This window comes from Bombina bombina, chromosome 5 (genome assembly GCF_027579735.1).
Source record: "Bombina bombina isolate aBomBom1 chromosome 5, aBomBom1.pri, whole genome shotgun sequence".
Lineage (NCBI taxonomy): Eukaryota > Metazoa > Chordata > Amphibia > Anura > Bombinatoridae > Bombina > Bombina bombina.
The window spans coordinates 319,130,433-319,144,288 of NC_069503.1; the positions used below are offsets into that span (position 1 = coordinate 319,130,433).

General features: G+C 35.7%; 1 protein-coding gene across 1 annotated transcript in view; it reads right to left on the reverse strand.

The window, feature by feature from the left end:
• Window positions 1-13,856, reverse strand: part of VWDE (von Willebrand factor D and EGF domains) — a 258,980-nt gene that overhangs the window by 88,663 nt on the left and 156,461 nt on the right. Inside the window, 2 exon segments of the mRNA XM_053714104.1 lie at window positions 3,836-4,086; window positions 5,112-5,226. Of these exon segments, the coding sequence (XP_053570079.1) occupies window positions 3,836-4,086; window positions 5,112-5,226 (366 nt within the window).

Below are 13,856 nucleotides of genomic sequence, written 5' to 3' on the forward strand. Positions count from 1 at the left end.
ATGTATTGTTATTTTATCGATTTGTATTTCACCTCTTTGTAGGCTATTGCTGGTGCACATCACACACAATATCCTGCTATATATTATGGTTTCCTACGAGTATATAGGGCTTGATTTATCAAGCTACGGTGGACAGGGGCATACATTTGTGCCCCTGTCCGCCGCTGCTCGCCTTTGGTGGACAGAGTTCCACTGGCGGGATTTAACATTGCACGCAAGTGCTATTTTGTGCTTGCGTGCAATGCCTCTGCCTTCCCGCGCACAGCCAATCAGGCATGGGCAGAAGCTGTCATTCTCCCCTGTCAGACGAGACCAGGGAGATTGAAATTCTGTGAGAACCTGCAGTCGAAGAGCAGGAGAAGGCTTGATAAATCGAGCCCATGGTGTCGACAGATGGAATGGCTCATATTTTCAATTTCAAATTTCCATTTCAGCAACTTCCTCAAGACATTAGAATGTTTTCTGTAACATCATTGGTGATGTCATTTCAGGCACATATGCTTTGATGCAAGTACTTTAGAGTCTGGAGCAAGAATCAATACAGCACAATCAGTTTTTTTGTTGGGGTAAGCGGCAAGAGAGATAAAAACCTGCAAAACTATTTTTTTTCTACTGTACAGAATAATTATATATAATATATATATATATATATATATATATATATATATATATATATAAAATATACCCTAAAAATGTGGTGTAGAATATAAAATGTTTTGGCATACACAACATACTGATGGTCAAGTAAAAAAACATCTCTGTGTGACAGATAATGGGCAATATATCTTCAGCCCTAATTATCCAAATTCCAAATTTGCCTTCTAGCTCTGAAATCTGTCTCACATCTATTTAAACATGGCATCTAATTACTTTGTACTTTTTCTTCGAAGATGTTGATAAGGATTTATAACTATTATTTTCACTTAGCAGCCTCAAGCACTAATGCTCTTTGATGTTCAGGATGTTAAACAAGACATAGAATTTATAGCGGTCTCTGGAAAATCCCCATCTTGTAATTGGCAGGTTTTGCTAATTTCTAAGAAACAGCAGCTGTTGGTAGAAATCTACAAGAAAGAGAGAAGCTTTTTATTTGGTAAATACAAGATTGCTCTTTTTGTATTGACAGGAAACACTGCAAAATCCTGCACATCTAAAGAATTTAGTCATGTAAAAGAGCTTTTAATGTCTAAAAATGACCATAGCACATATCAGAACTAAAAGAATACCACTAACTATTGCACCAACACATTTATAGCTGTGTTTTGTTTTGTCCTTTTTTTGATTGCTGAACAATCAGTCTTCCTCATTTGATGGAATGTTCATTCATTGCAATAATTTCTGCTGTTTGTTAAACCATCTTGAGTTAGGACTTCAATCCAGATCTCGCAGCAGGTTTTATTATTTCAGAACGATGCCTGGGATATCCCAGATCCCTACACAGAATATGCCTTCTCTGTCCAGATTACCATCCTCCTTCCCCTGGAATGACATACTCTGCACTTCTGAGACAAATTGCAATGTCGCAGGCCCTTCGAAAAGTTCCTGATCATTTTTTAAACAATGTTGGCAGATGTGTATCTCATATATACCTTTCATGGTTGGTTGGCAAATTGACTGAACCTAATATTAATACCACTTCAATTTGGGTTAATCATTTTGATTCAATTAGTCAAAGGGACATGAAAGGATTTTTGTGTGTTGCATTTAAAAGAAACACTTTCCTATTCAGTTAGTGAGCATTCTGTCCCTAGGGATCCATTGTGTACAAACATGCATTTCCTTTTAAATTCAATATCCATTTAAAACTTTATCATGGGACAATATTTTTAAAATGTTTATGCATGATACATTTTTGTTAGTTTAATATTCCTTGTTTTGTGTTCCTCTCTTTTTTTTTTTTTTGTTCTTGGAAGCTATGTAGTCTAGATATGTTTTGCTTCCCACAATATTTATATTCCCTATGTAAAGAATAGGTTTTGCTCCTTCATTTTCAAAAGCAAATTTGGAATACTTTGATTTATTAGAGAAGAACAATATCACAGAGTAAATTGGAGCAATTTGGTGATACCATAAAGCTGGTTCTTTATTCTGATTGGATAATTAAACTAAATTATGCCATTATAAGATAACTATAAGTTTAAATATAAAGGGGATATGGACGTCAAAATGAAACTTCCATGAATCATATCAACTATTAAAACAATAATAACATTTATATTACATTTACTTATTTATCTTAATCTCCATTGTTAAACCTTACCTAATTTCTTTTAAAGTCAACTGAGTTAGGCTAAGGAGCATGCATGTGTCTTGCAGTGTGTATAACAATGTGATACATATAGTTCTCAAGTCATATACATGATTCTGAGCCTGCCTTGGTATACTCTCATGGAAAGAGCTATATTTAAGTATATTTAAGACTACCAAGAGAAAGAGGTCATTTTAAAAAACAGGAATAAATTGGAATCATGCCCCTTAAAACATCATCCACATCTCATGTAGAGCTGCAACAACTAATCGGCATAATCGATAATAATCGATTATGAAAATAGTTGTCAACGAATCTCATAATCAATTAGTTGGTTTGCAATTAGTTGGTCTGTGCACAGCATCAGCTGCTTTACTCCACTGAGCTTATGCACATAATATTGTGTTTTATGGTTATGCCCTCAGACTAAAGGGTGTCTACAGATGTTTACTTTTCACTTTTTCAGGACTCTATAAGCTTCTTTTTAAGTTTACAACTACTCCTGGCTTATGTGCAACCCAGAAATAATAGGAATCATAATTTGTATTGTTTATATTAAAATCAGGTGATTTGGACAATGCTTTGCATGATATAGTGCTGAGCTTGTTATTTACACCTAGCCATAGATTGATGTCATTTGTTGTATTAATTGATGTCACTATTACCTGTTTGCTCAATTATTAGCGGATTGCTTGCTATCGCTGATTATATATACTCTATATAGATATGTGTAAGGCTGTGTCCTGTTACTGATATATAGTCTTAGCCCTTTTGCCTTGTTTTTTTTTTTATATATATTTTTAATTAACGGGAATATGTACCAAATTCAACCTCTATAAGTATATCTGTTATTTTAAGAGTGTACTAGATATTTTTCCCCCTAACCTTATAGCTGGTTGTTTGCCATTGCATATAGATATTCAAGATATTTTTATGTCAGAATGAAGTCTAGGCTTACTTTAAGAGGCCCCTTGCATTCGTGGAGAGCTAAAAAAGATAAATAGCCCACCTTGGTGAAATTGGCAAAACCCTACTTCTGCATCTCAGGCACCTCAACACCACCTGAGCACCTCTTCTCTGCTCCAGGCAAAATAGCTTGCAAAAAAGAGAGCCAGCCTCAGCCAGGAGCATGTGGACATGTTGACATTTTTGCATTTCAATGCAGTTTCTGAGAGAGTGTATAACAGAATGTTCTGCTGCTTAAAAAAAATGGACCAACAGTTGTGTCAATGTAAAGTTTTAGTCTGAAATTTATATTTATAACACTCAGTATGTGGATTTTATGTTAAATATAGGAAAAAAATGATTTATTTATTTATTATCCGATTAGTCGATTAATCAAAAAAATAATCGTCCGATTAATCGATTATGAAAATAATCATTAGTTGCAGCCCTAATCTCATGTCAATGTTAATTTTAGGTGTTACAGATTGTATTAAATGTTAGGATTAATTCATGTAGCTGGAAAACAACTATTTATTATTATCATCATCATTTATTTATATAGCACTGCAAAAGCAACCTAACATGAAGTAACAACTTATATTATTATACACATTTATCAGTATATTATTAACTGTAACATACCTGCAATGTCACTCTTGTCTTGGCATTACAGTCATCAGTTGCAGAAAGCACAATTTCTTGTCTACTTTGGGCTATAGCTTTCCAAATAAGCAGTCCTGCAGGTGACAACGTTGCTCCCTCTGGACCAGATTCTAACATAAAAAGAATTGCAGAGCCTTCTGGGTCTGAGCCCACAAACTGATACAAAAAGTTCTCACTTTCAAAAGTCTCTAGTTTGTCAGGTAATGAATTGACCACTGGTGGCTGGTTATCTGGAAAATACAATGTACAAGGTAATTTTAGTTGAAGAGTATTTTTTTGTTGCTTACATTATAGTTAACAACTTTTTATTGGCAAGTTAAATGCATTTTTCTTAGTGACACTTTTTCATTTAGCAGTAATAAAATATGCACTCTAAGTTTGTGGTCATTACCCAAGTCTGTAAGAATAGACTCACTTTAAAAAAATATATACTTGGAACACAATGAAAACACTTTGGGCCAGATTACAAGTATTTAGCGCTTCTGCTAACTTCACTAGACATAAGCTTTTTGCACTTATTGGAATACGTATGTATTACAAAATGTGAGTAAAAAGCATGTGTGCTAACCAAATATCATGAGCACAATAACTTATTCTTCCCATAGAAGTCAATGGAGAGCGCAGATGAAAACATACTAACAACTATTCCTCGCACACTAACCCGAAAGGAGTTATTCATATTTCACATTCCAATGTTCTTCACTTACAGAACAATGCCATTTTTATTATAAATATATATTTATATATATATATCTGTATATACCTATTCCTGTATATCTATTCCAATATATATACCCAATATTTCTATAACAGTGTTGGTTATGCAAAACTGGGGAATGGTAAAAAAAGGATTATTTATCTTTTTAAACAATAACATTTTTGGTCTTTACTATCCCTTTAAATATAAAATTTAATTTGCTTTTAAATAAAAATGATTACAAATTATGAGAGAGAGAGATTGCTTTGCACATTATCCTGGAGTCAAATATAAATAAGAGTATATTTATTGTTTGATTTTCATGTCCTTTTAAGGAAAATCTGCTTAAAATAAATGATTTAATTGCATTTTTCTGCACAAATGATACAGCATTATTACAGCACCTTTGGTGGTGTTTGACAAGCCTGTACAAAACTTACAAAATGTAAGTAAAGTGCAGTGTAGTAGTTGATGTATTCTACCAGCTAACCTAGAAATTTAAATCTAAAAAATGTATCCAATGGTCTCAAATCAATAGAGCATTTGAGAGAAGCTTACTTTCAGCAACAGACCAAGTCAGCTTTGAGATGTCAGGTTTGCAGAGCAGGCAGGGACTAGTAGGGTTTGTATCACCTTCACCATAGCAGAGTCCATCTATATTACATGTTTTTTCCTGTAACACAAAAACAACATTACAGCAATCAGTCAAGCAATCAATACATGTCTACAGTCTTTCTCTAACTCACACTGTCCAAAATTATTTACACTGGGGCATATCTATCAAGCTCCGTACTGTGCTTGAAGCCCATGAGCTTGAATATATATATATATATATATATATATATATATATATATATATATATATATATATATATATATATATATATATATATATATATATATATATATATATATGTATATATAGTGTTCGCCTATCAAGTTTTTTATATCAGGTACCAAATATAATATTTATATATTTAGGATTGGGTGTCATTGTCCCTGTGTGTATTATAATCGCCTTAGTTAATATATAATACACACAGGGACAATGACACCCAATACTAAATATATAAATATTATATTTGGTACCTGATATCAAAAACTTGGTAGACTAACACTATATATATATATATATATATATATATATATACTGTATGTGTATATATATATATATATATATTCAAGTACTACATGAGTTGTGCTTTGGCACAGGAATATAGCTAAATGACAGCTACAGGTTTACTTTATTTTTGATACCATATACCATGTATTTTAATATCCTATTGATTAATTTAGCTTCCTATCGGCTAGATTACGAGTTTTGCGGTAAGAGCTGCTCGGTGCTAACTTGCAAGTTGTTGTCACAGCTCACCTCCCTATAGAGCTGCTATTACAGGTTTGCAAAAACCCGGCATTAGCAGGCAATAAGTGAGCGTTGAGCAAAATGAAGGCCGAAACGATCATCGGGGTTGCTGTGTTCCTTGTTCAGAGAGGAATTGCCTGGTATTTCGGCGCTGGACTGACCGTAATAGGCAGGATCAGACTGATATACTACAGAAAAGTTCTTCTCTGTGAAAAGCATTACTGGGCTAAAAGAAGCTGCACCCAGGTGGTAAATCGCCATAGAACAGGCTAACAATAGTATTGAGCCAGTTGTTCGTTCCTGTGGGTGTGCTTCTCTCTGTATGTATTAAGTCTCCCTATGGGAAAAAGGGGAAACCAGATGTGGACTCCTTGCTTAGTGTGCTTAGAGGAATATGGCTACACCTCACTGACGAGGCCAAATGAAGGCCGAAACGATCGTCTGGGGTTGCTGTGTTCCTTGTTCAGAGAGAAATTGCCTGGTATTTTGGTGCTGGACTGACCGTAATAGGCGGGATCAGACTGATGTACTACAGGAAAGTTCTTCTCTGTGAAAAGCATTACTGGGCTAAAAGAAGCTGCACCTAGGTGGTAAATCGCCATAGAACAGGCTAACAATAGTATTGAGCCAGTTGTTCGTTCCTGTGAGTGTGCTTCTCTCTGTGTGTGTGTGTATATATATTTCTTTCATGTAATTGGCAAGAGTCCATGAGCTAGTGACGTATGGGATATACAATCCTACTAGGAGGGGCAAAGTTTCCCAAACCTCAAAATGCCTATAAATACACCCCTCACCACACCCACAATTCAGTTTTACAAACTTTGCCTCCTATGGAGGTGGTGAAGTAAGTTTGTGCTAGATTTCTACGTTGACATACGCTTCTCAGCATTGTTGTAGCCCGATTCCTCTCAGAGTACAGTGAATGTCAGAGGGATGTGAAGGGAGTATCACCTATTGAATGCAATGGTTTTCCTCACGGAAGATCTATTTCATGGGTTCTCTGTTATCGGTCGTAGAGATTCATCTCCTACCTCCCTTTTCAGATCGACGATATACTCTCATATACCATTACCTCTACTGATAACTGTTTCAGTACTGGTTTGGCTATCTGCTATATGTGGATGGGTGTCTTTTCGGTAAGTATGTTTTTTATTACTTAAGACACCCCAGCTATGGTTTGGCACTTTATGCATTTATATAAAGTTCTAAATATATGTTTTGTACTTATATTTGCCATGAGTCAGGTTCATGTATTTCCTTGTGCAGACTGTCAGTTTCATATTTGGGGAAAATAAACATTTTAAGAAATATTTTTCTTACCTGAGGTTTAGTCTTCAGATTGACTATATTTTTCTTGCAAATTGCGGGCAGCAGTAGGTCCGCAGGTGCGCCAAATGCTAGACTTTATTGCGTCATTCATGGCGCAAGACTTTTTTGGCACGAAAGTACATCCATTGGCGCAAGTTCGTAATTTCTGGCGTCGTAGTTGACACCGAGTCCCTTCACTGGGTTGCGTCGTTAGTGACGCAAGTGTGTCATATCCGGATGTTGTTGGCGCCAAAAAAATTTCAGTCACGTTGTGCGTCATACTTGGCGCCAAAATTTTTCATTATTTATTACCCCATTGCTATTTGCCTCTTTCTTTGTCAGAGGGCTATGCTATTTGCATTTTTTTCCCATTCCTGAAACTGTCATATAAGGAAATTTATAATTTTGCTTTATATGTTTTTTCTTTTACATTTTGCAAGATGTCACAATCTGATCCTGTCTCAGAAGTATCTGTTGGAACTTTGCTGCCTGACATCGGTTCTACCAAAGCTAAGTGCTTTTACATGCAGATAGTGTATCCATCAGTAATAGTACATTGCCGGTTGCAGTTCCTTCAACTTCTAATGTACATGATATACCTATGAATTTTAAAGTATTTGTTACTGATTCTATTCAGAAGGCTTTGTCTGCATTCCCACCTTCTAATAAACGTAAAAGGTCTTTTAAAACATCTCATAAAGTTGATGAAGTTTCAAATGACCGACAACATACTGAATTATCCTCCTCTGAGGATCTATCTGATTCAGAAGATCCTTCGTCAGATATTGACACTGACAAATCTACTTATTTATTTAAAATGGAGTATATTTGTTCTTTGTTAAAAGAAGTGTTAATTACTTTGGATATTGAGGAAGCCAGTCCTCTTGACGTTAAGACTAGTAAATGTTTAAATGCTGCTTTTAAACCTCCTGTGGTTATTGCAGAGGTTTTTCCTATTTCTGATGCTATTTCTGATATGATTTCTAAGGAATGGAATAAGCCAGGTACTCCTTTTATTCCTTCTTCAAGGTTTAAAAAATTGTATCCTTTACCAGCAATTTCTATAGAGTTTTGGGAAAAGATCCGCAAGGTTGATGGGACTATTTCTACTCTTGCTAAACGTACCACTATTCCTATGGAAGATAGTACTTCTTTTAAAGATCCTTTAGATAGGAAACTTGAATCTTATCTAAGGAAAGCCTATCTATATTCAGGTCATCTTCTCAGGCCTGCAATTACTTTGGCTGATGATGCGGCTGCATTTTTGGTTGGCGAATTTAGCGCAACAAGAATTGGATCCTGACATGTTTAGCATTGTTCGCTTACTGCAACATGCTTATCATTTTATTTGTGATGCCATTTTTGATATTATCAAAATTGTTGTTAGATCCATGTCTTTAGCTAGAAGAGCTTTGTGGCTTAAATCTTGGAATGCTGATATGACATCTAAGTCTAGATCATCTAAATCTCAGTTGGATTATATTATTTCAACTGTTACTGAGGGAAAGGGAGTTTTTCTGCCTCAGGATAAAAAAAACCTAAGGGTAAATCTAAGGCTTCTAACCGTTTTCGTTCCTTTCATCAAAATAAGGAACAAACATCTAATCCTTCCCCCAAGGAACCTGTTTCCAATTGGAAGCCTTCCTCAAATTGGAATAACTCCAAGCCTTTTAAAAAACCAAAGTCAGCCCCTAAGTCCGCATGAAGGTGCGGCCCTCATTCCAGCTCAGCTGGTAGGGGACAGGTTAAGGTTTTCCAAGGATATTTGGATAAATTCTGTCCAAAATCAATGGATTGAGAGCATTGTCTCTCAAGGGTATAGAATAGGATTCAGAGTAAGACCTCCTGTGAGAAGATTTTTTCTCTCACGTATCCCAGCAAATCCAGTAAAAGCTCAGGCTTTCCTGAAGTGTGTTTCAGACCTGGAGTCTTTAGGGGTAATCATGCCAGTTCTTTTTCAGGAACAAGGTCTGGGGTTTTATTCAAATCTATTCATTGTCCCAAAGAAGGAAAATTCATTCAGACCAGTCCTGGATCTGAAAATTTTGAATCGTTATGTAAGAGTACCAACTTTCAAGATGGTGACTATAAGGACTATTTTGCCTTTTGTTCAGCAAGGACATTATATGTCTACAATAGACTTGCAGGATGCATACCTTCATATTCTGATTCATCCAGAACATTATCAGTTCCTGAGATTCTCTTTTCTAGACAAGCATTACCAATTTGTTGCTCTTCCATTTGGCCTAGCAACAGCTCCAAGAATCTTTTCAAAGGTTCTAGGTGCCCTACTCTCTGTAATCAGAGAGCAGGGTATTGCGGTGTTTCCTTATTTGGACGATATCTTGGTTCTAGCTCAGTCTTTACGTTCTGCAGAATCTCACACGAATCAACTAGTGTTGTTTCTTCAAAAACATGGTTGGAGGATCAATTTACCAAAGAGTTTCTTGATTCCTCATACAAGGGTCACCTTTTTAGGTTTCCAGTTAGATTCAGTGTCCATGACTCTGTCTCTAACAGACAAGAGACCTTTGAAATTTGTTTGCAGCTTGTCGACACCTTCAGTCTCAGTCATTCCCTTCAGTGGCTATGTGCATGGAAGTTTTAGGCCTCATGACTGCAGCATCGGACGTGATTCCTTTTTGCTCGTTTTCACATGAGACCTCTCCAGCTTTGTATGCTGAATCATTGGTGCAGGGATTATACAAAGATATCACAATTAATATCCTTAAATCCCAATGTTCAACACTCTCTGACATGGTGGTTAAATCACCAGCATTTAGTTCAAGGGTCTTCCTTTGTTCGGCCAACCTGGACTGTGATCACTACAGATGCAAGTCTTTCAGGTTGGGGAGCTGTTTGGGGATCTCTGACAGCGCAAAGGGTTTGGAAATCTCAAGAGGCGAGATTACCAATCAATATTTTAGAACTCCGTGCAATTCTCAGAGCTCTTCAGTTTTGGCCTCTGTTGAAGAGAGAACCATTCATTTGCTTTCAGACAGACAATATCACAACTGTGGCATATGTCAATCATCAGGGTGGGACTCACAGTCCAAAAGCTATGAAAGAAGTATCTTGGATACTTGCTTGGGTGGAATCAAGCTCCTGTCTAATCTCTGCAGTGCATATCCCAGGTGTAGACAATTGGGAGGCGGATTATCTCAACCGTCAGACTTTACATCCAGGGCAGTGGTCTCTCCATCCAGATGTGTTTTCTCATATTGTTTAGATGTGGGGTCTTCCAGAGATAGATCTCATGGCCTCTCATCTAAACAAGAAACTTCCCAGATACCTGTCTAGGTCCAGGGATGTTCAGGCGGAAGAAGTGGATGCGCTGACACTTCCTTGGTGTTATCATCCTGCTTACATTTTTCCGCCTCTAGTTCTTCTTCCAAGAGTGATCCCCAAAATCATCATGGAACAATTGTTTGTGTTGCTGGTGGCTCCAGCATGGCCACACAGGTTTTGGTATGTGGATCTTGTTCGGATGTCCAGTTGCCAACCTTGGCCACTTCCATTAAGGCCGGACCTTCTATCTCAAGGTCCATTTTTCCATCAGGATCTCAAATCATTAAATTTGAAGGTATGTAAATTGAACGCTTAGTGCTAAGTCATAGAGGTTTCTCTGACTCAGTGATTAATACTATGTTGCAAGCTCGTACATCTGTCTCTAGAAAGATTTATTATTGAGTTTGGAAGACTTGCATTTCATGGTGTTCTTCTCATAAATTCTCTTGGCATTCTTTTAGAATTCCTAGAAGTTTACAGTTTCTTCAGGATGGTTTGGATAAGGGTTTGTCTGCAAGTTCTTTGAAGGGACAAATCTCTGCTCTTTCTGTTTTATTTCACAGAAAGATTGTTAAACTTCCTTGTATTCACTGTTTTGTACAGGCTTTAGTTCGTATTAAGCTTGTCATTAAATCAATTTCTCCTCCTTGGAGTCTTAATTTTGAAGGCGTTACAGGCTCCTCCATTTGAGCCTATGCATTCTTTGGACATTAAACTACTTTCTTGTTGTTCCTTTTGGCTATCTCTTCTGCTAGAAGAGTTTGAGCTATATGCTCTTTCTTGTGAATCTCCTTTTCTGATTTTTCATCAGGATAAGGCGGTTTTGCGGACTTCATTTCAATTTTTACCTAAGGTTGTGAATTCTAACAACATTAGTAGGGAAATTGTTGTCCCTTCCTTGTGTCCTAATCCTAAGAATAATTTGGAAAGATCCTTACATTCTTTGGATGTGGTAAGAGCTTTGAAATATTATGTTGAAGCTACTAAAGATTTCAGGAAGACTTCTAGTCTATTTGTTATATTTTCTGGTCCTAGGAAAGGTCAGAAGTCTTCTGCTATTTCCTTGGCTTCTTGGTTAAAGCTTTTGATTCTTCAAGCTTATTTGGAGTCGGGTAAGACCCCGCCTCAGAGAATTACAGCTCATTCTACTAGATCAGTCTCCACTTCGTGGGCTTTTAAGAATGAAGCTTCAGTTGATCAGATTTGCAAAGCGGCAACTTGGTCCTCTTTGCATACATTTACTAAATTCTACTGTTTTGATGTATTTGCTTCTTCAGAAGCAGTTTTTGGTAGAAAAGTTCTTCAGGCAGCTGTTTCAGTTTGATTCTTCTGCTGATGTTTTAAGTGTTTCTTGTTAGTAAAAGAATAAACTTATAATTTGGGTTGTGAATTATTTTTTCAGTGGAAAATGGCTGTTTTTTATTTTATCCCTCCCTCTCTAGTGACTCTTGTGTGGAGTTTCACATCTTGGGTATTGATATCCCATACATCACTAGCTCATGGACTCTTGCCAATTACATGAAAGAAAACATAATTTATATAAGAATTTACCTGATAAATTAATTTCTTTCATATTGGCAAGAGTCCATGAGGCCCACCCTTTTTATGGTGGCTATGATTTTTTGTATAAAGCACAATTATTTCCAAAGTTCCTTTGTTGATGTTTTTTACTCCTTTCTTTATCACCCCACTACCTGGCTATTTGTTAAACTGAATTGTGGGTGTGGTGAGGGGTGTATTTATAGGCATTTTTGAAACTTTGCCCCTCCTGGTAGGATTGTATATCCCATACGTCACTAGCTCATGGACTCTTGCCAATATGAAAGACATTAATTTATCAGGTAAATTCTTACATAAATTATGATATATATATATATATATATATATATATATATATATATATATATGCACACACACCCAGTAACTTACAAAAAAGTGAGTACACCCCTCATATTTTTGTAAATATTTTATTATAGCTTTTCATGTGACAAATGTGAAGAAATGACACTTTGCTACTATGTAAAGTAGTGAGAGTACAGCCTGTATAACAGTGTAAATTTGCTGTCCCCTCAACATAATTCAACACACAGCCATTAATGTCTAAACCATTGGCAACAAAAGTGAGTACACCCCTAAGTGGAAATGTCCAAATTGGGCCCAAAGTGTCAATATTTTGTGTGGTCACCATTATTTTCCAGCACTTTGTCAGACGATCTGTGAATGTTATTAAATACTATATATACATATTATTTAATATATATAGATGGTTGTATACACCAAATAATTCATTTTATTTGTAAAACTCCAAATGTCACTGTGTGTAATTTAGCACCCACTTCTTTTGAGTACACAGGATACAGCACAAGCCTGTGTCCCAATCATCAAAAGAAATTGTTTTCAAAGTAATCTTATAAAAGACAATTGGCCTAGTTAATCTCAGACTGTCATTTCAAAGAAGGGCAAATCACTTCAAAATAGATTGCCATCTACAGTTTGTATATTGTAAATCTTTGATCAGACATAAGATATGCTTCTTCTAATTAAGATAACATTTAAGTTATTTCAAAAAGAAAACTTCTGTCTCATTATCTAAGTCACAGAAACCCCTCAGACGTGTATACCAAGATGAGTGATAAATTTATCAGACATGGCCTAAATATATGCAAAGATATGGGGCCCCTATTGTGTTTGAATCCACAAATTCTAGACAATGGAAGTCTGGCCAGGCAAAAACACATGTTTACAGTGTAGCTATTTTTTAATTCAATTCTTTTTTATATATAGCTGGTATAATTTTGTTTCTTGTAGAACAATGTGTAAAATGCTGGGTTTCATATGAATATGGGAGATTGGGGACCTAAGAAGCAGAGACAAATAACATTCATATTATAGAAATATTTGCTGAGATTGATAAATATTGCAAATAGACATATGAATGTTTAACATTTCTAACAATTATTTCTTTCATTTCAGGCACCTAGTAAGTTCACAGATAACTGGTACTTTAAATAATATCCTATGTGTTGTATACACTTAAAAAGAAACATATATGAAATATTAATCTGTATGGGATAATAATCCAATGTAGATATAATTGTGTGAAAACCACATATAATTCCTGATCTAAAAGCATGTATGTGATGTTGAGCGGATGGCTGAAGAAGGAAATTGAATCCAGGATGAAGATATTATAATCCTTAAATTATTTCATAGAAAATATGGTTTAAATGCATTTTATACATTATAAGTGACATACATTCACATGTGGTTTTAAAATAATCAGGAAAAATGATGCTGTGTGACCCTGTGTATTTGAACATCTAACTTATTAATATAAAGAAATT